This window comes from Anas platyrhynchos, chromosome 33 (genome assembly GCF_047663525.1).
Source record: "Anas platyrhynchos isolate ZD024472 breed Pekin duck chromosome 33, IASCAAS_PekinDuck_T2T, whole genome shotgun sequence".
Taxonomy (NCBI): domain Eukaryota; kingdom Metazoa; phylum Chordata; class Aves; order Anseriformes; family Anatidae; genus Anas; species Anas platyrhynchos.
Genome location: NC_092618.1, coordinates 9,529,390 through 9,553,998, shown reverse-complemented (window position 1 = coordinate 9,553,998; position 24,609 = coordinate 9,529,390). Strand labels below are relative to the sequence as shown.

Sequence of the window (24,609 nt, the reverse complement as noted above, 5' to 3'; positions counted from 1 at the left end):
TGTCCATGGGTTGCTCCTTGGGGTTGCTCCTTAAGCTGCTTTTTGGGGTTCTTGGGATTCTCCAGGGGTTGGTCCTTGGGGTTCTCCTTGGGGTTCACCTTGGGGTTCTCCTTGGGGTTGTTCCTTGAGCTGCTTTTTGGGGTTCTTGGGATTCTCCAGGGGTTTCCCCTTGGGGTTGCTCCTTGGGGTTGCTCCTTAAGCTGCTTTTTGGGTTTTTTGGGATTCTCCAGGGGTTGCCCCTTGGGGTTGCTCCTTGAACTGCTTTTTGGGGTTCACCTTGGGGTTCTCCTTGGGGTTGCTCCTTAAGCTGCTTTTTGGGTTTTTTGGGATTCTCCAGGGGTTGCCCCTTGGGGTTGCTCCTTGAGCTGGTTCTTGGGGTTCTTCTTGGGGTTCTTCTTCAAGGGGTTGTCCATGGGTTGCTCTTCGGGGTTGCTCCTTAAGCTGCTTTTTGGGGTTCTTGGGGTTGCTGTTTGGGGTTCTCCTTGGGGTTGCTCCTTGAACTGGTTTTTGGGGTTCTTCTTGGGGTTCTTCTTCAAGGGGTTGTCCATGGGTTGCTCCTTGGGGTTGCTCCTTAAGCTGCTTTTTGGGGTTCTTGGGATTCTCCAGGGGTTGGTCCTTGGGGTTCTCCTTGGGGTTCACCTTGGGGTTCTCCTTGGGGTTGCTCCTTAAGCTGCTTTTTGGGGTTTTTGGGATTCTCGAGGGGTTTCCCCTTGGGGTTGCTCCTTGAACTGCTTTTTGGGGTTCACCTTGGGGTTCTCCTTGGGGTTGCTCCTTAAGCTGCTTTTTGTTTTTTTTTGGGATTCTCCAGGGGTTGCCCCTTGGGGTTGCTCCTTGAACTGCTTTTTGGGGTTCACCTTGGGGTTCTCCTTGGGGTTGCTCCTTGAGCTGCTTTTTGGGGTTTTTGGGATTCTCCAGGGGTTTCCCCTTAGGGTTGCTCCTTGAACTGCTTTTTGGGGTTCACCTTGGGGTTCTCCTTGGGGTTGCTCCTTAAGCTGCTTTTTGGGGTTCTTGGGATTCTCCAGGGGTTGATCTTTGGGGTTCTCCTTGGGGTTGCTCTTTGAGCTGCTCTTTTTTGGGGTTCACCTTGGGGGTCTCCTTGGGGTTGTTCCTTGAGCTGCTTTTTGGGGTTCTTGGGATTCTCCAGGGGTTGATCTTTGGGGTTCTCCTTGGGGTTGCTCTTTGAGCTGCTCTTTTTTGGGGTTCACCTTGGGGGTCTCCTTGGGGTTGTTCCTTGAGCTGCTTTTTGGGGTTCTTGCAATTTTCCAGGGGTTGCCCCTTGGGGGTTGATCCTGGGGGTTGCCCCTCGGGGTTCTCCTTGGGGTTGCCCCTTGGGGTTTCTCCTTGAGCTGCTCGTTGGGGTTTCCCCCCCCGGGGAGGGCGATGCAGCCCTGGGGCTCCTCCACCCCATCGAGGCTCCTCCACCCCATCGAGGCTCCTCCACCCCTGGGTGACTCAGGGCACGTGTGGGTGCGGCGGGGAGGGACACAGCTTGTGGGATCCCGCCGGGAACGTTGTGAGCTCTGGGAGCGTCCTTGGGGGGTAAGTTGGCACCCAAAATCTCAAAAATTCAAATTTTTTTTTAAAAAAAAGGAAAGAAAAATAAAATCGGGGGGGACGGGGGGGGTGTTCTGGCTCCTATAAAGTGTTGAGCAAGACCTGCTCCCGAAGTTCTCCTTTTTGGGAGAATTTTTGCTGCTGGGGCAATTTTTTGGGGCCGGGTGACGCAAAGGTCCCATCCCACTGCCCGGAGGTTGCTCAAACTTCTCGTTCCGGAGGGGACGGATCCTGCCCTGTGGTCAGAAAGGTCCTCGTCGTGGTGGCAGCGGTGGAGACGTCTCCGAGCCCCCCCAAACTCCACTTGGGGTGACTCCGGCGGGGGAGGATGACGCCTTCGTGGGACCTCGGCACCGACTACGCCGACCTCGAGCTCAACTTCACCTCCCCGAATTTCGAGGAGCCCTCAGGGCTGCCCCCGGGTCTGGGGGCAGCTTTGGGGCTGGACGTTTTGGCTTTTCTCCTGGGGGTCCCGGGCAACGTCGCCGTCATCTGGGTGAGCGGCGTCACCCTCCGGCGCACGGTCAACGGCGTCTGGTTCCTCAACCTGGCGCTGGCCGACCTCTTCTCCTGCTTGGCCTTGCCCTTCTTGGCCCTCCCGTTGGCCCAAGACCACCACTGGCCCTTGGGGGGCTTCTCCTGCAAGCTCCTGCCCTCCCTCACCATCCTCACCATGTTCACCAGCGTCTTCCTCCTGACGGCCATCAGCGCCGACCGCTGCGCCGTGGCCACGCGCCGGTGGCACCGGACCCCGGCGGTGGCCCGGGGGGCTTGCGTGGCCGCGTGGCTGCTGGCCTTCCTCCTCAGCCTCCCCTCCTTCCTCCTCCGCACCCTGCGCCGCGACCCCTTCTCCGAGAAGACCACGTGCGGCCTGGACTACGCCGCGCTAGGCCGCGGCGCCGAGCTCGGCCTGGCCGCCCTCCGCCTCTTCGCCGGCTTCCTCGGCCCGGTGGTGGCCATGGTGGGCTTCTACGGGTGGCTACTGGCCCGCGGCCACCCCGCCACCCGCCCGGTGACCACCGTGGTGGTCTTGGTGGGCTGCTTCGTGGGTTGTTGGTTGCCCTACCACGCCGTCATGGTGGCCTTGGCGCTCTACGCGCCCGGCGCGGCGCCCTACAAGCGGGCCTTGGGCGCCCAACCGTTGGCCATCGCCTTCGCCCACCTCAACGGCGCCCTCAACCCCCTCCTCTACGTGCTGTTGGGCCGGGGGCGCGCCCCCTCCCTTGGGGGGCGCCTGGCGTGGGTGCTGCGGGGCGGGGACCCCCCCGGTGACCCCAGTCCTTGTACCACCGAGGATGTGGTGTAGAGGGCAATAAAAGGGTGGTTGTGAGCTGGGGGGGGTGTTCCTGATGGGTGGGGGGGTTGGGGATGGGGTGGGGGGGTTGGTTGGGGACAGTGGGGGACAATGGGGACAGTTGGGGACACTGGGGGTCAATGGGGATGGGTGGGGACAGTGGGGATGGTTGGGGACACTGGGGGTCAATGGGGATGGATGGGGACAGTGGGGGTGGATGGGGACAGTGGGGGGGACTGGGGACGGTTGGGGACACTGGGGGGCAATGGGGGTGGATGGGGATAATGGGGGACACTGGGGACTGTTGGGGACACTGGGGGTCAATGGGGATGGATGGGGGCAATGGGTATGGGGGGGACACTGAGGGATAGTGGGGGACAGTGGGGGACAATGGGGATTGATGGGGACAATGGGGATGGTTGGAGATGATTGGGGACGATGGGGGACACTGGGGGTCAATGGGGATGGATGGGGATAATGGGGGACACTGGGGACAGTTGGGACAATGGGGATGGATGGGGACAGTGGGGGTGAATGGGGACAGTGGGGGGCACTGGGGATGGTTGGGGACACTGGGGGGCAATGGGGGTGGATGGGGATAATGGGGGACACTGGGGACAGTTGGGACAATGGGGATGGATGGGGACAGTGGGGGACAATGGGGATGGATGGGGACAGTGGGGGACAATGGGGATGGGTGGGGATGCTGGGGGGCACTGGAGATGGGTGGGGACAATGGGGATGGTTGGGGACAGTGGGGGGGACTGGGGACGGTTGGGGACACTGGGGGTCAATGGGGATTGACGGGGACAATGGGGATGGGTGGAGATGATTGGGGACGATGGGGGACACTGGGGGTCAATGGGGATGGATGGGGACAATGGGGACAGTTGGGGACAATGAGGACATAGGGGGTCAAGGGGGGCAGAAGGGGGAAATTGGGGTGGCTGGGGACACTGGGGTTGATTGGGGACAACTGGGGACAATGGGGACGTTTGGGGATATTTGGGAACATTTGGGGAATGGGGGTGGTTGGGGGACGATGGGGACATTTGGGGACAATGGGGGTGGTTGGGGACAATTGAGGACAATGGGGACATTTGAGGGTATTTGGGATATTTGGGGACATTTGGGGAATGGGGGTGGTTGGGGACAATGGGGACAACTGGGGACAATGGGAACATTTGGGAACATTTGGGAACATTTGGGGAATGGGGGTGGCTGGGGGACAATGGGGACATTTGGGGATAATGGGGATATTTGGGGGCATTTGGGGACATTTGGGGACATTTGGGGATATTTGGGGACATTTGGGGACATTTTGGGAATGGGGGTGGTTTGGGGACAATTGGGGACATTTGAGGATATTTGGGGACATTTGGGGACATTTGGGGAATGGGGGTGGTTTGGGGACAATTGGGGACATTTGAGGATATTTGGGGACATTTGGGGACATTTGGGGACGTTTGGGGACATTTGGGGATATTTGGGGAATGGGGGTGGTTTGGGGACGATTGGGGACATTTGAGGACATTTGGGGACATTTGGGGACATTTGGGGATATTTGGGGACGTTTGGGGACATTTGGGGATATTTGGGGAATGGGGGTGGTTTGGGGACATTTGGGGACATTTGAGGACATTTGAGGACATTTGGGGATATTTGGGGACATTTGGGGACATTTGGGGACATTTGGGGATATTTGGGGAATGGGGGTGGTTTGGGGACAATTGGGGACATTTGAGGACATTTGAGGACATTTGGGGACGTTGGGGGACGTTTGGGGATATTAGGGGATATTTGGGGAATGGGGGTGGTTGGGGGACAATGGGGACATTTGGGGATAATGGGGATATTTGGGGACATTTGGGGACATTTGGGGACATTTGGGGATATTTGGGGACATTTGGGGACATTTGGGGAATGGGGGTGGCTGGGGGACAATGGGGACAGTTGGGGACAACTGGGGACAATGGGGACATTTGGGGATATTTGGGGATATTTGGGGACATTTGGGGAATGGGGGTGGTTTGGGGACAATGGGGACATTTGAGGATATTTGGGGACATTTGGGGACATTTGGGGACATTTGGGGACATTTGGGGACATTTGGGGACAGCGCCGCTCTCGCTGCCACCCGCGGCCGAGAAGCCCCGCCCCCTCCCTCCTCGCCCCGCCCCCTCCCTCATCGCCCCGCCCCTTTCCCACATGACCACGCCCCCTCTCCAATAACCACGCCCCCCTCCTCCAAGCCACGCCCCCCGCTCGTGGCCACGCCCCCTTCCTCCCTCCGCGGCGGGGCTCGGGCGCCCCCGTGCGGCCTGGAGGGGCCGGGACCGGAACCGGAACCGGAACCGGAACCGGAACCGGGACCGGAACCGGAACCGGGACCGGGAGCGGGGCCTGGGGGGGCCGAGACGGGGCCTGGAGGGGCTGGGAGCGGGAGCGGGGCTGGGAGCGGGGCCTGGTGGAGCCGGGACCGGGGCCTGGGGCCTGTGGGTGCCGGTACCGGGACCCAGCGGGGCAGGGACCGGGGCCTGAGGCCTTGGGGGGGGGGGGGCCGGGAGCGGGGCCTGGAGGGGAAGGGACCGGGGCCTGGGGGAGCTGGGACCGGGACTGGGACCGGGAGCGGGGCCTTGGGGTGCCGGGAGCGGGGCCTGGAGGGGCTGGGACCGGGACCGGGACCGGGACCGGGAGCGAGGCCTTGGGGGTGCCGGGACCGGGCCCTGGCCTGGCTGAGGCCTCAGAGAACCAGGCCCAGGCCCTGAGGCCCGGAGGCTTCGGTCCCGGTGATGGAACCGGAGCCAGGCCCGGCTCCCGGTGGCGGAGCCCCGCGGTCGTCCCGGTGGGACTGGGCCTGCCCGGTGGCTCGGCGCAGGCTGGAGGAGCTCTGCTTCCCCCGCCGGGCCTGCCCCGAGGACACCCGCAGCTTCTGGGCCTTCTTCGAGCGCCTGCGCCGCTTCCAGAGCCGCCGCCCGGAGCGGGAACCATCACGGGAGGATGACGATGATGATGATGATGATGATGATGATGATGACGAGGACCGGCCGCCCTCCCGCCGCCTCGGTTTACCGCCCCGTTACCACCCCCGGCACCGCCTCAACCTGACGGTGCCCACCCCGGAGCCGTCCCCGAGCCCCCCCGGGGTGCCCCGGGAAGCGCTGCGGGAATTCCTCGACGCCTTCCTGCTCTACCTGGACTTCGAGCAGAAGCGGAGCTTCGCCAAGCTGGCCAAGCTGCAGCGGGAGCGCCGGGCGCTGCCCATCGCCGGGGCTCGCCGCCAGCTCCTTGAAGCCGTGGCCGGTCACCAGGTGGTGGTGGTGGCCGGGGACACCGGCTGCGGCAAGTCCACGCAGGTGCCGCAGTTCCTGCTGGCCGCCGGCTACCGCCGCGTGGCTTGCACCCAGCCCCGCCGCATCGCCTGCGTCTCGCTGGCCAAGAGGGTGGCCTACGAGAGCCTGCAGCAGTACGGCGACCAGGTGAGCTGGGGATGGTTTGGGAAAGAAAGGAGAAAAAGGTAAAAAAAAAAGGTTAAAAGGAGTGGTTTTGACACGGCAGAGCGCTTAGAAGGCAATGTGCAGCACTGCAATGTTCATATTTACCTAAACCGCTCAGCTTGGGAGCATCATTGGAGACAATTTGTAGAAAAAGTAGGAAAAAAAAGTGATAAAAAAACGATTTGTAAAAAAAAAAAAGGAAAAAAGTTGAAAAAATAAGGTAAAATGAGCGGTTTTGGCACAGCAGAGCGCTTAGTAGGCGATGTGCGGCGCTGCTGGGTTAATATTTACCTAAAACACTCGGCCTGGGAGCATCATCGGAGACAATTTTTTTTTTTTTTAAAAAAAAGGAAAAAATGAAAAAAGGTAAAAATAGAATGTAAAAGGTTAAACAAAAAAAAAAAGAAAGAAAAAAGGTAAAATGAGTGGTTCTGGCACAGCAGAGTGCTTAGAAGGTGATGTGCAGCGCGGCTGGGTTAATATTTACCTAAACCGCTCAGCTTGGGAGCATCATCGGAGACAATTTGTAGAAAAAGTAGAAAAAAAATGTAATAAAGAAATGACTTGTAAAAAAAAAAAAGGAAAAGGTTAAAAAAAAAAAAGGTTAAAAGGAGCGGTTTTGGCACGGCAGAGCGCTTAGAAGGTGATGTGCAGTGCCGCAGCGTTAATGTTTGCCTAAACCACTCAGCCTGGCTGCATCATTTGTAGAAAAAGTAGAAAAAAAAGGTGATAAAAAAACGATTTGTAAAAAAAAAGGAAAAAAGATGAAAAAATGAGGTAAAATGAGTGGTTTTGGCACAGCAGAGCGCTTAGAAGGTGACGTGCGGTGCTGCTGGGTTAATATTTACCTAAAACACTCGGCCTGGGAGCATCATCGGAGACAATTTGCTTTTTTTTTTTAAAAAAAAGGAAAAAATGAAAAAAGAAAAAAGGTAAAAATAGAATGTAAAAGGTTAAACAAAAATAAAAGGAAGGAAAAAGGTAAAAGTGAGCGGTTCTGGCACAGCAGAGCACTTAGAAGGCAACGTGCAGCACTGCAATGTTCATATTTACCTAAACCGCTCAGCTTGGGAGCATCATTGGAGACAATTTGTAGAAAAAGTAGGAAAAAAAAGGTGATAAAAAAATGATTTCTAAAAAAAAAAAGGAAAAAAGTTGAAAAAATAAGGTAAAATCAGTGGTTTTGGCACAGCAGAGTGCTTAGTAGGCGACGTGCGGCGCTGCTGGGTTAATATTTACCTAAACCGCTTAGCTTGGGAGCATCATCGGAGACAATTTGTAGAAAAAGTAGAAAAAAAATGTAATAAAGAAATGACTTGTAAAAAAAAAAAAAGGAAAAGGTTAAAAAAAAAAAGGTTAAAAGGAGCGGTTTTGGCACGGCAGAGTGCCTAGAAGGCGATGTGCAATGCCGCAGCGTTAATGTTTGCCTAAACCACTCAGCCTGGCTGCATCATTTGTAGAAAAAGTAGGAAAAAAAGGTGATAAAAAAAACGATTTGTAAAAAAAAAAAAGGAAAAAAGTTGAAAAAATGAGGTAAAATGAGTGGTTTTGGCACAAAAGAGTGCTTAGAAGGTGATGTGCGGTGCTGCTGGGTTAATATTTACCTAAAACCCTCAGCCTGGGAGCATCATTGGAGACAATTTGTAGAAAAAGCACAAAGTAAAAGGTAAAAAAGAAACGATTTAAAAAAAGAAAAAAGAAAAAGGATAAAAAGAAAAAGGATAAAAAGAAAAATGATGAAAAATGATAAAAAGAAAAATGGTAAAAAGAAAAATGATGAAAAATGATAAAAAGAAAAATGGTAAAAAGAAAAAGGATGAAAAAGGATAAAATGAAAAATGGTAAAAAGAAAAAGGATGAAAAAGGATAAAACGAAAAATGGTAAAAAGGATGAAAAAGGATAAAACGAAAAATGGTAAAAAGAAAAAGGATGAAAAAGGATAAAACGAAAAATGGTAAAAAGAAAAAGGATGAAAAAGGATAAAACGAAAAATGGTAAAAAGAAAAAGGATGAAAAAGGATAAAAAGAAAAATGGTAAAAAGAAAAAGGATGAAATGATAAAAAGAAAAATGGTAAAAAGAAAAAGGATGAAAAAGGATAAAAAGAAAAATGGTAAAAAGAAAAAGGATGAAAAAGGATAAAAAGAAAAATGGTAAAAAGAAAAAGGATGAAAAGGGATAAAAAGAAAAATGGTAAAAAGAAAAAGGATGAAAAAGGATAAAAAGAAAAATGGTAAAAAGAAAAAGGATGAAAAGGGATAAAAAGAAAAATGATGAAAAATGATAAAAAGAAAAAGGATGAAAAATGATGAAAAAGGATAAAAAGAAAACTGATAAAAAGAAAAATGATGAAAAAGGATAAAAAGAAAAATGGTAAAAAGAAAAATGATGAAAAAGGATAAAAAGAAAAATGATGAAAAAGGATAAAAAGAAAAATGGTAAAAAGAAAAAGGATGAAAAAGGATAAAACGAAAAATGGTAAAAAGAAAAAGGATGAAAAATGGTAAAAAGAAAAATGGTAAAAAGAAAGGATGAAAAGAAAAACGATAAAAAGAAAAATGACGAAAAATGATGAAAAATTGTGAAAAATGATGAAAAATGATGAAAAATGATAAAAAGAAAAGGTAAAAGCAGAAAGTTAAAAGTAAAACAAAAGGTCAAAGTGAGCAGTTGTGGCACAGTAGAGAATTAAAATTCCTCTTGGTGTCTTAAAATTGCTTTTATTTTTTAACCCTGCTTTTTTTAGTGCCTTAAAGCTCCTTTTAGCACAAAAAATCAAGGAATAATTAAGGAAGAAATAAGGAAGAAATAAGGAAGAAATAAGGAAGAAATAAGGAATAAATAAGGAAGAAATAAGGAAGAAATAAGGAAGAAATAAGGAATAAATAAGGAATAAATAAGGAATAAATAAGGAATAAATAAGGAATAAATAAGGAATAATAATTCTTGGATGCAGGACGCTTGAGCATCAACCACCCCCATCACGCTACCCATGGACCGGGATGCTTTGCAAGCACCGTAAATCCCATTTTTTCTCTTTTTGCCCCATTTTTCCTCTCCCCCCCCCAGGTGGGCTACCAGATCCGCTTCGAGAGCAGCCGCTCGGCCGCCACCAGCGTGGTTTTCCTGACCGAGGGGCTGCTGCTGCGGCAGGCGCAGCGGGAGCCGGCGCTGCCCTCCTACGGGGTGATCGTCGCCGACGAGGTCCACGAGCGGCACCTCCACGGGGATTTCCTCCTGGGGGTCCTGCGGCGCCTGCTGCCCGCCCGGCCCGACCTGAAGCTGGTGCTGATGTCGGCCACCATCAACATCCGCCTCTTCTCCCAATATTTCGGGGGGGCCCCCGTGCTGCAGGTGCCCGGGAGGATCTTCCCCATTTCGGTGAGGGGGGTTTTGGGGCTGGAGAGTGTGGTTTTGGGGCTGGATCGGGTGCCCAGGAGGATCTTCTCCATCTTTATGGGTGCTGAGCAAGATTTTGGGGCTGGAGAGTGCAGTTTTGGGGCTGGAGAGTGTGGTTTTGGGGCTGGATCAGGTGCCCAGGAAGATCTTTCCCGTCTTTATGGGTGCTGAGCATGATTTTGGGGCTGGAGAGAGCGGTTTTGGGGCTGGATCGGGTGCCTGGGAAGATCTTCCCCATCTCAGGGAGCACCAAGTGTGATTTTGGGGCTGGAGAGTGTGGTTTTGGGGCTGGATCGGGTGCCCAGGAGGATATTTCCCGTCTTTATGGGTGCTGAGCATGATTTTGGGGCTGGAGAGTGTGGTTTTGGGGCTGGAGAGTGTGGTTTTTGGGCTGGATCAGATGCCCAGGAGGATCTTCCCTGTCTCAGGGAGCACCAAGCATGATTTTGGGGCTGGAGAGTGCAGTTTTGGGGCTGGATCGGGTGCCCAGGAGGATCTTCCCCATCTTTATGGGTGCTGAGCGTGGTTTTGGGGCTGGAGAGCACGGTTTTGGGGCTGGATCAGGTGTCCAGGAGGATCTTCCCCATCTTGGTGAGCCCTGAGCATGATTTTGGGGCTGGAAAGTGTGGTTTTGGGGCTGGATTAGATGCCCAGGAGGATCTTCCCCATTTCAATGAGAGAGGTTTTGGGGCTGGAGAGCGCGGTTTTGGGGCTGGATCAGGTGCCCAGGAGGATCCTCCCCATTTTGGTGAGCCCTGAGCATGATTTTGGGGCTGGAAAGTGTGGTTTTGGGGCTGGATCAGGTGCTGGGGAGGATCTTTCCCGTCTTTATGGGTGCTGAGCATGATTTTGGGGCTGGAGAGTGTGGTTTTGGGTCTGGAGAGTGTGGTTTTGGGACTGGATCGGGTGCCCAGGAGGATCTTCCCCATCTTTATGGGTGCTGAGCATGATTTTGGGGCTGGAGAGTGTGGTTTTGGGGCTGGATCAGGTGCCCAGGAGGATCTTCCCCATCTCACGGAGCGCTCAGCGTGATTTTGGGGCTGGAGAGCAAGATTTTGGGTCTGGATCAGGTGCCCAGGAGGATCTTCCCCATCTCGGTGGGTGCTGAGTGTGATTTTGGGGCTGGAGAGCGTGGTTTTGGGGCTGGATCGGGTGCCTGGGAAGATCTTCCCCATCTCAGGGAGCACCAAGTGTGATTTTGGGGCTGGATAGTACAGTTTTGGGGTTGGATCGGGTGCTGGGGAGGATCCTCTCAATCTCGGTGAGCCCCGAGTGTGATTTTGGGGTGGGAGAGCAAGATTTTGGGGCTGGATCAGGTGCCCAGGAGGATCTTCCCCATCTTTATGGGTGCTGAGCGTGGTTTTGGGGTTGGAGAGCGCGGTTTTGGGGCTGGATCGGGTGCCCAGGAGGATCTTCCCCATCTTTATGGGTGCTGAGCATGATTTTGGGGCTGGATCAGATACGTGGGAAGATCTTCTCCATCTTGCTGAGCCCCAAGTGTGATTTTGGGGCTGGATAGTACGGTTTTGGGGTTGGATCGGGTGCTGGGGAGGATCCTCTCAATCTCGGTGAGCCCCAAGTGTGATTTTGGGGTGGGAGAGCAAGATTTTGGGGCTGGATCCGGTGCCCAGGAGGATCTTCCCCATCTTGGTGAGCCCTGAGCATGATTTTGGGGCTGGAGAGCACGGTTTTGGGGCTGGATCAGGTGCCCAGGAGGATCTTCCTCATCTCATGGAGCACTCAGCATGATTTTGGGGCTGGAGAGTGCATTTTTGGGGCTGAAGAGCACGGTTTTGGGTCTGGATCGGGTGCCCAGGAGGATCTTCCCCATCTCGGTGGGTGCTGAATGTGATTTTGGGGCTGGAGAGTACAATTTTGGGGCTGAATCAGGTGCCCAGGAGGATCTTTCCCATCTCACAGAGTGCTCAGCATGATTTTGGGGCTGGAGAGTGTGGTTTTGGGGCTGGATCAGGTGCCCAGGAGGATCTTCTCCATCTCAGGGAGCACCAAGTGTGATTTTGGGGCTGGATAGTACGGTTTTGGGGCTGGATCGGGTGCTGGGGAGGATCCTCTCAATCTCGGTGAACCCCGAGTGTGATTTTGGGGCGGGAGAGCAAGATTTTGGGGCTGGATCAGGTGCCCAGGAGGATCTTCCCCATCTCGGTGGGTGCTGAGTGTGATTTTGGGGCTGGAGAGTGTGGTTTTGGGGCTGGATCAGGTGCCTGGGAAGATCTTCTCCATCTTGGTGAGCCTCAAGTGTGATTTTGGGGCTGGAGAGCGCGGTTTTGGGGCTGGATCAGGTGCCCAGGAGGATCCTACCCATCTTGGTGAGCCCTGAGCATGATTTTGGGGCTGGAGAGTGCAATTTTGGGGCTGGATCAGGTGCTGGGGAGGATCTTCCCCATCTTGGTGAACCCCAAGTGTGATTTTGGGGCTGGAGAGCACGGTTTTGGGGCTGGATCAGGTGCCCAGGAGGATCCTTCCCATTTTGGTGAGCCCTGAGCATGATTTTGGGGCTGGAAAGTGTGGTTTTGGGGCTGGATCAGGTGTCCAGGAGGATCTTTCCCGTCTTTGTGGGTGCTGAGCACAATTTTGGGGCTGGAGAGCACGGTTTTGGGGCTGGATCGGGTGCCCAGGAGGATCTTCCCCATCTTGGTGAGCCCTGAGCATGATTTTGGGGCTGGAGAGTGTGGTTTTGGGGCTGGATCGGGTGCCTGGGAAGATCTTCCCCATCTCAGGGAGCACCAAGTGTGATTTTGGGGCTGGATAGTACGGTTTTGGGGTTGGATCGGGTGCTGGGGAGGATCCTCTCAATCTCGGTGAGCCCCAAGTGTGATTTTGGGGTGGGAGAGCAAGATTTTGGGGCTGGATCCGGTGCCCAGGAGGATCTTCCCCATCTTGGTGAGCCCTGAGCATGATTTTGGGGCTGGAAAGTGTGGTTTTGGGGCTGGATTAGATGCCCAGGAGGATCTTCCCCATTTCAATGAGAGAGGTTTTGGGGCTGGAGAGCGCGGTTTTGGGGCTGGATCGGGTGCCCAGGAGGATCTTTCCCGTCTTTATGGGTGCTGAGCATGATTTTGGGGCTAGAGGGTGTGGTTTTGGGGCTGGATCAGGTGCCCAGGAGGATCTTCCTCATCTCATGGAGCGCTCAGCATGATTTTGGGGCTGGAGAGTGTGGTTTTGGGTCTGGAGAGTGTGGTTTTGGGACTGGATCGGGTGCCCAGGAGGATCTTCCCCATCTTTATGGGTGCTGAGCATGATTTTGGGGCTGGAGAGTGTGGTTTTGGGGCTGGATCGGGTGCCTGGGAAGATCTTCCCCATCTCAGGGAGCACCAAGTGTGATTTTGGGGCTGGAGAGTACGGTTTTGGGGCTGGATCAGGTGCCCAGGAGGATCTTTCCCATCTCACGGAGCGCTCAGCATGATTTTGGGGCTGGAGAGCAAGATTTTGGGGCTGGATGAGGTGCCCAGGAGGATCTTCCTCATTTTGGTGAGCCCTGAGCATGATTTTGGGGCTGGAGAGTGCAGTTTTGGGGCTGGAGAGTGTGGTTTTGGGGCTGGATCAGGTGCCCAGAAGGATCCTCCCCATCTTGGTGAGCCCTGAGCATGATTTTGGGGCTGGAGAGTACAATTTTGGGGCTGGATCAGGTGCCCAAGAGGATTTTCCTCATCTCACGGAGCGCTCGGCATGATTTTGGGGCTGGAGAGTGTGGTTTTGGGGCTGGATCAGGTGCCCAGGAGGATCTTCCCCATCTCACAGAGCACTCAGCATGATTTTGGGGCTGGAAAGTGTGGTTTTGGGGCTGGAGAGCATGGTTTTGGGGCTGGATCAGGTGCCCAGGAGGATCTTCCCCATCTCACAGAGCACTCAGCATGATTTTGGGGCTGGAAAGTGTGGTTTTGGGGCTGGAGAGCATGGTTTTGGGGCTGGATCAGGTGTCCAGGAGGATCTTCCCCATCTTGGTGAGCCCTGAGCATGATTTTGGGGCTGGAGAGCATGGTTTTGGGGCTGGATCAGATGCCCAGGAGGATCTTCCCCATTTCAATGAGAGAGGTTTTGGGGCTGGAGAGCGCGGTTTTGGGGCTGGATCGGGTGCCCAGGAGGATCTTTCCCATCTTTATGGGTGCTGAGCATGATTTTAGGGCTGGAGAGTGTGGTTTTGGGGCTGGATCAGATGCCCAGGAGGATCTTCCCTGTCTCAGGGAGCACCAAGCATGATTTTGGGGCTGGAGAGTGCAGTTTTGGGGCTGGAGAGTGTGGTTTTGGGGCTGGATCAGGTGCCCAGGAGGATCTTCCCCATCTTTATGGGTGCTGAGCAAGATTTTGGGGCTGGAGAGTGTGGTTTTGGGGCTGGATCGGGTGCCCAGGAGGATCTTTCCCATCTCGGTGGGTGCTGAGCGTGATTTTGGGGCTGGAGAGTGTGGTTTTGGGGCTGGATCGGGTGCCTGGGAAGATCTTCCCCATCTCAGGGAGCACCAAGTGTGATTTTGGGGCTGGAGAGCACGGTTTTGGGGCTGGATCAGGTGCCCAGGAGGATCCTCCCCATTTTGGTGAGCCCTGAGCATGATTTTGGGGCTGGAAAGTGTGGTTTTGGGGCTGGATCAGGTGCCCAGGAGGATCTTTCCCGTCTTTATGGGTGCTGAGCATGATTTTGGGGCTGGAGAGTGCAATTTTGGGGCTGGATGAGGTGCTGGGGAGGATCTTCTCCATCTTGGTGAACCCCAAGTGTGATTTTGGGGCTGGAGAGCGCGGTTTTGGGGCTGGATCAGGTGCCCAGGAGGATCCTCCCCATCTTTGTGAGCCCTGAGTATGATTTTGGGGCTGGAGAGTGCAATTTTGGGGCTGGATCAGGTGCTGGGGAGGATCTTCCCCATCTCGGGGAGCACCAAGCCCGATTTTAGGGCCGGATCCCATCTCAGGACCACCCCCCCACTCCTCACCTCCCCATTTTTTAACTTTTTGCCTCCCCCAGGTGATCTACGAGCCCATCCCCAAGGAGGAGGCGGCGGCGGCGGCGGGGAAACCGGAGCGCCTGGACCCCCGGCCCTACCTCCGGGTGCTGCAAGCCATCGACCACAAATATCCCCCGGAGGAACGCGGCGACCTCCTGGTTTTCCTCAGCGGGGTGGCCGAAATCGGCGCCGTGCAGGAGGCGGCGCAGGTTTACGCCACCCAAACCCAGCGCTGGATCGTGCTGCCCCTGCACAGCACCCTCTCCGTCAGCGAGCAGGATAAGGTGGGCGCCGCGAGGAGCTCGTTTCCCCATCCCTGATGGAGTTTTGCCAAACTCCTTCATCCTCCTGCCCAAATTTTGCCCCCACTCAGGTGTTCGATGTTCCCCCTCCCGGCGTCCGAAAATGCATCCTCGCCACCAACATCGCCGAGACCTCGGTGACCATCGACGGCGTGCGCTTCGTGCTGGATTCGGGTGAAGCCTCGCCGGCCTCAGGGGGGGGGAAACCTCCTGCTCCCCCCCTTTACCCTGCCCTCACCTTCTCCACCCCTCCAGGGAAGGTGAAGGAGATGAGCTACGACCCCCAGGGCAAGCTGCAGCGCCTGCAGGAATTTTGGATCAGCCGGGCGAGCGCCGAGCAGCGCAAGGGCCGCGCCGGCAGGACGGGACCGGGGGTCTGCTACCGGCTCTACGCCGAATCCGACTACGACTCCTTTCCCCCCTACCCCGTGCCGGAGATCCAGCGGGTCGCTCTCGATGCTCTGGTCCTGCAGGTAACGGGATTCCCTCCCCAATTTTTTAGGTTGAGGTCGGAGCCCCCCAAAAAATAGGTGCTCGGGATCTTGGCGGCCTAAATATCCGGGTTGTTTTCCTTCCACCAAGCTCTGCCCGCTTCTCTTCTCCCCCAGGTAAAAAGCATGGGGCTGGGAGACCCCCGCACCTTCCCCTTTTTGGAGCCCCCTCCCTCGGCCAGCCTGGAGACGGCCGTGCGCTACCTGCGGGAGCAGGGGGCCCTGGATGAAGCCGAGGAGCTGACCCCCATCGGGACGCTGCTGGCCCAGCTGCCTGTGGACGTGGTGGTGGGTGAGTAATGGCCAGGGGGTGCAAAAAAAACCCCAAAAACCTCCCTTTTAAGCCCTCGCCGCCCCCCTTTTCTCCATCCCGCAGGCAAAATGCTGGTGCTGGGGGCGCTTTTCGGGCTGGCCGAGCCCACGCTGACGGTGGCGGCGGCGCTGAGCGTGCAGTCGCCCTTCCTGCGCCTCTCCAACGCCAACCCCGACTGCGCCATGGCCCGGCGGCCCCTCGAGAGCCCCCACGGGGACCCCCTGACGCTGCTCAACGCCTTCAACGAGTGGGTGCAGGTGAGGGGGGCGAGGAGATGGGGGGATGGGGACGGGAAACGGCTCCGTTTTGGGGCCGGTACCGGAGCCCGCGGTGTCCCCGTGCAGGTGAAGTCGGAGCGCGGCGGCGGCTCGCGCAAATGGTGCCGGCGGCGGGGTTTGGAGGAGCATCGGCTCTACGAGGCTGCCAACCTGCGGAGGCAGTTCCAGGTGAGGGGAGCCAAATTCACCCGAAACCTCCCCGTTTTTTATTTATTTATTTATTTATTTATTTAACCTGCGGGTTCTCAGCGATGTTTCTTCCTCCTCCCCCCCAAAAAAAAAACCCAGGAGCTGCTCCGAGACCACCGGCTCCTGGAGGCGGCCCCCAACCGACCCAGCGACAGCTACAGCCGGCAGAGCCGGCACCGGGAGCGCCGCGAGCTGCACCGGCTCTGGCGCCACCACACCGAGACGCAGGGACGGAAGCGCAAAGTGCTGCGGCTCCACGATGGCACCGCCGGCTCCTCCGGTGAGGAAGAGGAAGGAGCAGGCTCCCGCGAGCCCGGTGAGCGCGGCATCGACATCCAGGTGAGCCTCAGCTCCTGTTCCTTCACTCAGGAGGCGAAATTGGGCCCCGAATGAGCTCTTGGCACCTTCTCTGTCCCCGCAGGATGTGAAATTTAAGCTCCGCCACGACGTGGATGAGCTTCAGGCCGTGTCTGGCTCGGTCCTGTCGCCCTCGCAGCTCGCCCTGCTCAAGCTGGTGCTGTGCAGGGGGCTCTACCCGCAGCTGGCCGTGCCCGACGCGCTCAACAACAGCCGCAAGGACTCGGATCAGGTGCGTGCCCCCATCCACGAGCCAACCCTCAGGTTTGGGGGGCTCCAGCCCCTTTATTTGGGGGCTCCGCGGCGCTCATCCTGCTCCCCCCGCAGATTTTCCACACCAGGAGCAAGCAGGGCGTCGTGCTTCACCCCTCCTGCGTCTTCGCCACCAGCCCGGAGCTGCTGAACGCCAAGGAGGGGAAGGAGCGCGGCGGGACCAAAGGTGGGCGACCCAAATCAGCTTTTTCCTCACCCGTTTTTGGATGGAGAGCCCCTCCTGCATCGGGATCCAGCCCCCCCCCAGTCGGTGGGGACGGGGAGAGGCTCAGGACCCCCCTGGTGTCCTTGCAGAGGAGGGGCTGAGCCGCCACCACCAGCTCCTCGCCTTCGTCTCGCTTCTGGAGACCACCAAACCCTACCTGGTCAACTGCCTCCGCGTGCCGGCGCTGCAGGTGGGCTCTCGCTGCTTCCTCCTCTCCTCCTCTTCCTCGCAGCTCCTCAAACCGTCCCTGCCTCGCTCCTCCAGGCCCTCCTGCTCTTCTCCCGCTCGCTGGACACCAACGGGGACTGCACGCGGCTGGTGGCCGACGGCTGGCTGGAGCTCACCCTGCCCGACGCCGCCGCCGCCCTGCGCTTCCTCGCCGCCGCCCTGCAGCTCCGAACCTCCTGGGAGAAGCTCCTGGACCAGCAGCTGGACCCCGGGGGCGAGGAGCCCAGCTCCAGGGACCTCTCCGCGCTCAAACGGGGGCTGCTGGAGTTCCTGGAGATGGAGGTGGGGGGCTGGAGGGGGGCGTTCGCGACGCGCGGGGTGGTTTTGGGTTTTTTTTTTGGGGTGAAAGCCAAGGGGAAACGCCACGGGGAGGTGGTGGCATCATGGAGCACTGGGCTGGTCCCAGTACCGCATACTGGATACGTATATCCCTAGTAGATATACTCCATATACAATTATATCTTACTGTATATACTGTATGCTTATATCCCTAGTAGATATACTATATATATATGATACCTTCCTATATATACGTATATAGTATATATTCCTATGTAGTATACGTATATCCCTAGTATATATACTATATATATAACGATATCTGACTGTATATGCTGTATTTATACATCCCTAGTATATATACTATAAATACAGTTCTATTTTACTGTCTATACAGTATACGTATATCCAAAGTAGATATACTATAAATAAATATCTTACTGTATACACAGTATATCCCTAATATATATACTACATATACAATTCTGCCTTACTGTATATGCAGTATACATATATCCCTATTATATATACTGCATATATAATGATATCCTCCTGTATACGCAGTATATTTATGTCCCTACTATATATACTACATATATAATACCTTACTGTATACACAGTATATGTATATCCCTAGTAGATATACTATATATACAATTATATCTTACTGTATATACTGTATGCTTATATCCCTAGTATATATACTATATATATAACGATATCTTACTGTATATGCTGTATTTATACATCCCTAGTATATATACTGCATATATAATAATATATAATAACAATATATAATAATATATAACACAGTATACGTATGCCCATAGTATGTATATTATATAGATGATATCTTACTGTATATACAGTATACGTATATCCCTAGTATATGTACTATATATATGATGATACCTTACTGTATATGTAGTATATATATATATTATATATAATATATATAATATATAGGATTCTATCTTCCTGTCTATACAGGATACGTATATCCCTAGTCGATATTCTATATTGACTAGGGATATACGATATATCGATATATTCTATATCTATATTCTATATTCTGTCTTCCTGTATATACTATATGCATATATCCCTAGTATATTTACTATATATACAGTGATATCTTACCGAGGAGGATCCACCCAAACACCACGACCATGTTTTAATTTGGGGGGCTCACAGAACACCCACATGGGCTCTGGCCTCCCCCCCGGGGTGCCTCCAGCCACGACCCCGCGGCGGTGCTTGGGTCACGCACCCCCCAGGGCTTTACGTCGGGATTAAGGCTGACCCCAGGAGATTTTTGGGGAGCTGAAATGAGATTTTGGGCATCTCCTCGTGTCCCCCCCAGGCGCCGTACCGCCTGCGCCAGCTGACGGGGCTGGAGAAGCAAACCCTCTACGTCGGCCCCCAGACCGTGCCCGCGGCCCCCCACCTCCCGGGGCTCTTCCAGGGCACGGAGCTGAAGCCTGACGAGGTGAAAGGCGGCCACAGGGTGACCGAATTCCTCACCTACAACTGCCTGGCCGTGAGTACCCCCCTCTCCCACCCTCTTTTACATCCTCCTGGGGGGGGGTGCGTCCCATTTATATCCTTGTGCCCCCACCCAGACGGACACCGACCTCTACAGCGAGTGCCTGCGGACCTTCTGGACGTGTCCCCACTGCGGTCTCCACATGCCCTTCACCCCCCTGGAGAGAATGTGCCACGAAAGCTCCTGCCAGCCCACCGAGGGTGAGCCCCCCGGGGCTGAGATTGGGGACATTTGGGGGCAAATTTCCCTGGGGGGGGCGCAGGGAGGGTTAATAAAGGGAGAGGGGTGGCGGTGCTCATCACCGTGCCCTGAAAACGTGGCACAAAATAAAGAGTTTTGGGATGGGGGTGGGATAAAAAGATTTTGGGGATGATCCTTAAAGGGTTTGGGGGCTGATTTTGCACTGTCTGCCCCCGCAGCCCCCCCAGAGGAAGAGGCTGGGGGCTCTTCCAAAACCTCCGCCCTGCACCGCCTCTACCACTGCGACATCTGCCAGCAGGACTTCACCCTCACGCCCACCGAAATCCTCCGGCACAAGAAGCAGCACCAGTGAGCTCTGGGAGGGTGGAGACCCCCAAAATTGGGGGAGCCCCCTGCTCTGCTGCCCTTGGTGTCCTTGGAGACATCAGCCGCATCCTCGAGGACATGGCGTGGGTCATCGCTGACACTGTCACGTTGCCTCAGGTTGGGAAAACTTGATTTAAGTTATTTTTTTTGGTGTTAAATATTAATAAATGTGGTTTTTTTTAATTTTTGAGAAGCTGGGTGCTGTCCTGGTGGCGGGGGCAGGGTTTTGGGGAAGTTTCCCCTGCCCCGTGCTGCTGTACGGCGCGGCTCAGCCAGTGTGTGGCAGTCCCACCCCGCATTTCATCCCCTGCCTCCTCCTCCTCTCGCTGCATCGCTGCAAAAGGCACCCACGGGGCCCTGCCACCACGGCCACGGCGTTCCCAAAACCTCGAGGAGCCTCAGGACCCAAAAACCAACCCCAAAACCCCGCGGCACCGCTGAGAGGTGACCCGAGCGCCCCCGCTGCCTTCCCCTGGGAGGTCTGCTTTCAAGCCGTGGCTGCAAAAACGCCGTTTTGGGGGCTGAAAGTGGCAATTAATTAAAAACGAAAAGCAATCTGGTGGTATTTTTAGCTCCGTGGCGTTTTTATTTGCCAGGAATTACAAAAAAATAACGCAGCTCGAGCGCCGTCGTGACACTTTGGTGTAACGAGCTGCTCCCAGAGCAAAGTTTCTTGGGATTTTAATTGTGTTTTTTTTTTAAGACCCGCAGCTTTTTGTGCAGATTTAAGTCTCGCAAGTCTCGTGGCCATAAAACGGGTGATAGAGGGGAAAAGGAAAAGCCTGGATTATTTTTTTTTAGCTCCAGCAGCCAGGCGTGGCGAGGGAGGATGCCGAGCGCTTCCTCATCCCCTTTTTTTCTTGGTAAATTGAATTTTTTTTCCCTTTTTTTTCACCTCCTTTCACCTCCTTCGCTCCTTTGCCACTTGCCGTTCGCCTTGCCTCCTTGCTCGGGCTTATCCGCAGTTAATTACCTGGCAGGAATTAATTAAGCGGGCGCTTCGCTAAGCAGCTTATTGGGGTTTACAGGCAGGGGGATGCTAATTCGGGTGGTGGAAGCGGCCTCCCCCCACGGTAAGCATCCTTCTTCCCCTCCCCACCACCGCTTGCTTCGCTCGGCTCCGATTTTGCTTCATTTATTTAATTTTTGGGTCTTTTTTCGCCTTCCAGCAGGGAGGGGGAGTCCCCGTTGCCGTGGCAGCGGGGCGGGATGGGAGATGCTCCTGCCATGGCAACGAGCATCACGGGGGAGCTTGCCGACAGGTTTTGCTTTATTTTTTGCTTTTTTGGGGGAAAAAATAAGCCCCGCTGCTTTGCTTAACCACCCCTCCCCGTCAGCCGCACGGCAGAGGGCGACGCGAGTTGGGCACCGAAAATATTCACTGGTTTGGGTTTGGAAAGAGGCAGCTTCACGTCGGGTCGTAGAAAAGCCAAAAAGGGACCCAAATTTGCCCAAACTTGCCCAAACTTGGGCCCCCAAGCCAACTGCACGGCCTCGCCTTGATGGAGAAAACCCAACAGGATTCGTCAGGGCTCCCAAAAAGCTCATGGCACGGAGGAAAAAGGAGGCGAGGGGATGGAGGAAATTGCCTCATTTCTTTAAAAATCAGCTAAAATAAATTAAAACTAATTTACCCAACCGAAAATTAATCAAGGCGGCCGTAACGAGGGGAGATTCGTTTGCTCGGAGCCCTGCTAACGAAAGCCACGAATCCAAACCCCGCGTGCTAAATCGCACGTGCTAAAATTGCTCTTTTTTTTTTTTTAACAAATTCCCAAATCCTCTGAATTCCCAGCCCTGTGGCGTGGGTCGTCCACCGGGGAACATCTTCCAGCCCCAAATCCTGCGGGAAAACACCCCGATATTTAACAAACCTCATTAAAACGCTTCCTCCGGGAGGATTTCCCGCGTCCTTGGGCCACATTTTCCAACGGAATGGGAAATTTGGGGTTGATTTCATGAAAAATAGAAGAGCTCCAAGCTCTTCCGCCCCGTTAATGACCTCGTTTTGTTCTTTGCAATCTTCTCATTATCACCCTCGTCAGCGTCGTGTAGGTCAAGGCAATCGCATTAACCTCGAATTGAACCCAAGGCCGTTGTTTGGGGATAATTAAGCCCCGTCGTTAACGAGGTCGAGGCCGAGGCAGAAAGCTCCCAGCTGAGCTCTGGCTTCCTGTTGGCCTTTTTTTATTTTTGAGGGATTTCTCTGAAATTTAACCACTTTCAGGGTGGCGAAGGGATGGAAATCATCGGCGGAGGGTGGGCTCAAAGGAGACGCGTGGTCTTCTTCCGTGCCTTTGTGGGCTGGAATTAGGGAGTAGGGGATGAAATTAGGGGATGGGAGGTGAATTTAGGGGGTGGGAGGTGAATTTAGGGGGTGGGAAGTGAGTTTAGGGGACGGGAGGTGAATTTAGGGGGACAGGAGATGAATTTAGGGGATAGGAAATGAATTTTGGGGACGGGAGGTGAATTTAGGGGACAGGAGATGAATTTTGGGGGTGGGAGGTGAATTCAGGGGATGGGAGGTGAATTTTGGGGATGGGAGATGAATTTTGGGGGTGGGAGATGAATTTAGGGGATGGGAGATGAATTTGGGGGATGGGAGATGAATTTTGGGGGTGGGAGATGAATTTAGGGGGTGGGAGATGAATTTAGGGGATGGGAGGTGAATTTAGGGGGTGGGAGGTGAATTTTGGGGGTGGGAGGTGAATTTAGGGCGTGGGAGATGAATTTAGGGGGTGGGAGGTGAATTTTGGGGATGGGAGGTGAATTTAGGGGATGGGAGATGAATTTGGGGGATGGGAGATGAATTTAGGGGATGGGAGGTGAATTTAGGGGATGGGAGGTGAATTTGGGGGATGGGAGATGAATTTGGGGGATGGGAGGTGAATTTAGGGGATGGGAGGTGAATTTAGGGGGTGGGAGATGAATTTAGGGGATAGGAGGTAAATTTAGAAGGTGGGAAGTGAATTTAGGGAACAGGAGATGAATTTGGGGGATGGGAGATGAATTTTGGGGGATGGGAGATGAATTTGGGGGATGGGAGATGAATTTTGGGGGTGGGAGGTGAATTCAGGGGATGGGAGGTGAATTTAGGGGGTGGGAGGTGAATTTAGGGGACGGGAGGTGAATTTAGGGGACAGGAGATGAATTTAGGGGGACGGGAGGTGAATTTTGGGGGTGGGAGGTGAATTTAGGGGATGGGAGATGAATTTGGGGGATGGGAGATGAATTTGGGGGATGGGAGATGAATTTTGGGGGTGGGAGGTGAATTTAGGGGACGGGAGGTGAATTTAGGGAACAGGAGATGAATTTGGGGGATGGGAGATGAATTTTGGGGTTGGGAGATGAATTTTGGGGTTGGGAGATGAATTTAGGGGATGGGAGATGAATTTAGGGAACAGGAGATGAATTTAGGGGATAGGACATGAATTTTGGGGGTGGGAGGTGAATTTTGAGGATGGGTTGGGCTGAGCTTGCCCAGAGGAGAGCAAATGGAGTTTTTTTGGGGATGCTCTCTGCTCCAAAATTGATTTTTTTTTTTGGAGATGCCACCACCACCCCGTTCCTCTTCCCAGCGCCACCCTTGTGGGATGTTCCAGCTGCTTTTGCTCTTTTTTTTAAAAAACCAAAAACAAAAAAAAAAACAAACAAACAAACAAAAAACAACCAAACAAAACACTCATTTTATCCCAAAACCCCCTTTTGACTAAGTCGGATTAATTCAGCCTAAAAGACTAAAAATACGGGACTTTGCGTTGACAAAGTGCAATAAAAATACTCTTTTTTTTTTTTTTAGGAACTTCCATTTGCTCACCTATCCGAAAAAATGAGAAGAGCCAGGCATCATCACCGCTGGCAGGAGAGCGCTGTTAAAAATTAGGAATCAGCACAAATCTCGCTGCTCTTTCATCATTAACAACGGTTCTGAATAAAATAAATAACGAAAATAAACCCCACACCTCTTCATCCTGTTTTACTGCTCTATTTGTCCATAAAAAGACCTTTTAAGCATAAAAAAAGCTGCGCTGTGCCGTAGCAGCCCTGGGTGGAGAAGCCCCACGAGGCTCCACGTCGTTTTGGGTGGAAATCCTGCGGGATAGGGGATGGAGAGCATCCATCAGGCTCAATTTTTTTGTTGCCCATGGGTTCTGAGGGCAGTGAAAAGAGGAGCTGGCTGGGAAAGAAGAAAATAATTCAAAAAAAAACAAAAAAAATGAAGAAAAGGTGGGGAAATGCTAGAAATAATTTCTGCGATGTTCTGAGATAACCCTGGGTTTTCCCCAGAATTTCGTCATGGAAAGCTCTCTCCCAGCACAAGACTCTCTTAGTAGTTTTTTTTTGTTGTTTTCTCCCCAAAATGCCTTTCTGGTGGCGATGCACAAGCCCAAAGCGTGCAGCAGATGCGATCAGGTTAAACCTGCGGCAAGCAAGCACGGGGGAAGGAGAGGCTGAAACGAGATTACGCGGATAATTCGATTAAAATTTCCCTCCTCGTGCAGAGGGTGCTTGATGGGCGGCTCGAAGGACGGCTTAATTACGGTTTTTCAACCCGTGCGGAACCGGAGATTTACTGTGCTGCTCCAGTTATTAACTCGGATTTCGGAGGAGCAAGTGATAAAAAAGATGCTGTGGGCTTGCTGGTGCATTTCTGGGGGAAAAAAAATGAGAATCTGAGAGAAATCAGGTTCTGACAGCAGATCTCTCTTGGTTGGGTGGATAGAAGTGGAAGAAGATCCAGCTGTTGGAAGCACAAAGCAGATGCACCGTGAGCAAGGTGACAAAGAGGTGGTAACAATAATAATAAATAAATAACAAAAAAAAAATAATAAAAATAATTAAATAAAAATAATTAAATAAAAAAAAAAAATCACAGATAAATCTC

General features: G+C 53.5%; 2 protein-coding genes across 4 annotated transcripts; both read left to right on the top strand.

Moving 5' to 3' along the window:
- Positions 1-1,613: 1,613 nt before the first annotated feature.
- LOC140000400 (C5a anaphylatoxin chemotactic receptor 1-like) lies at positions 1,614-2,879 on the top strand. Its single transcript, XM_072030278.1, has one exon. The coding sequence runs from the start codon at positions 1,883-1,885 to the stop codon at positions 2,858-2,860; it is 978 nt and encodes a 325-aa protein (XP_071886379.1). The 5' UTR covers positions 1,614-1,882; the 3' UTR covers positions 2,861-2,879.
- A 2,333-nt stretch (positions 2,880-5,212) lies between these two features.
- Positions 5,213-23,693, top strand: DHX34 (DExH-box helicase 34). Of its 3 annotated transcripts, none has more exons than XM_072030100.1 (18): positions 5,213-6,327; positions 9,415-9,726; positions 14,717-14,980; positions 15,070-15,172; positions 15,254-15,471; positions 15,607-15,781; positions 15,866-16,059; positions 16,147-16,248; positions 16,369-16,608; positions 16,691-16,858; positions 16,954-17,065; positions 17,194-17,294; positions 17,369-17,614; positions 18,975-19,151; positions 19,234-19,357; positions 19,577-19,841; positions 20,526-20,587; positions 23,524-23,693. In XM_072030100.1, exons 1-16 carry the CDS (start codon positions 5,641-5,643, stop codon positions 19,708-19,710), a joined length of 3,357 nt encoding a protein of 1,118 aa, XP_071886201.1. In that variant the 5' UTR covers positions 5,213-5,640; the 3' UTR covers positions 19,711-19,841; positions 20,526-20,587; positions 23,524-23,693. The 3 variants fall into 3 exon arrangements, with proteins under 3 accessions (XP_071886201.1, XP_071886202.1, XP_071886200.1); XM_072030101.1 differs by having other exon boundaries at positions 20,428-20,587; XM_072030099.1 differs by lacking the exon at positions 20,526-20,587.
- Positions 23,694-24,609: the final 916 nt, after the last annotated feature.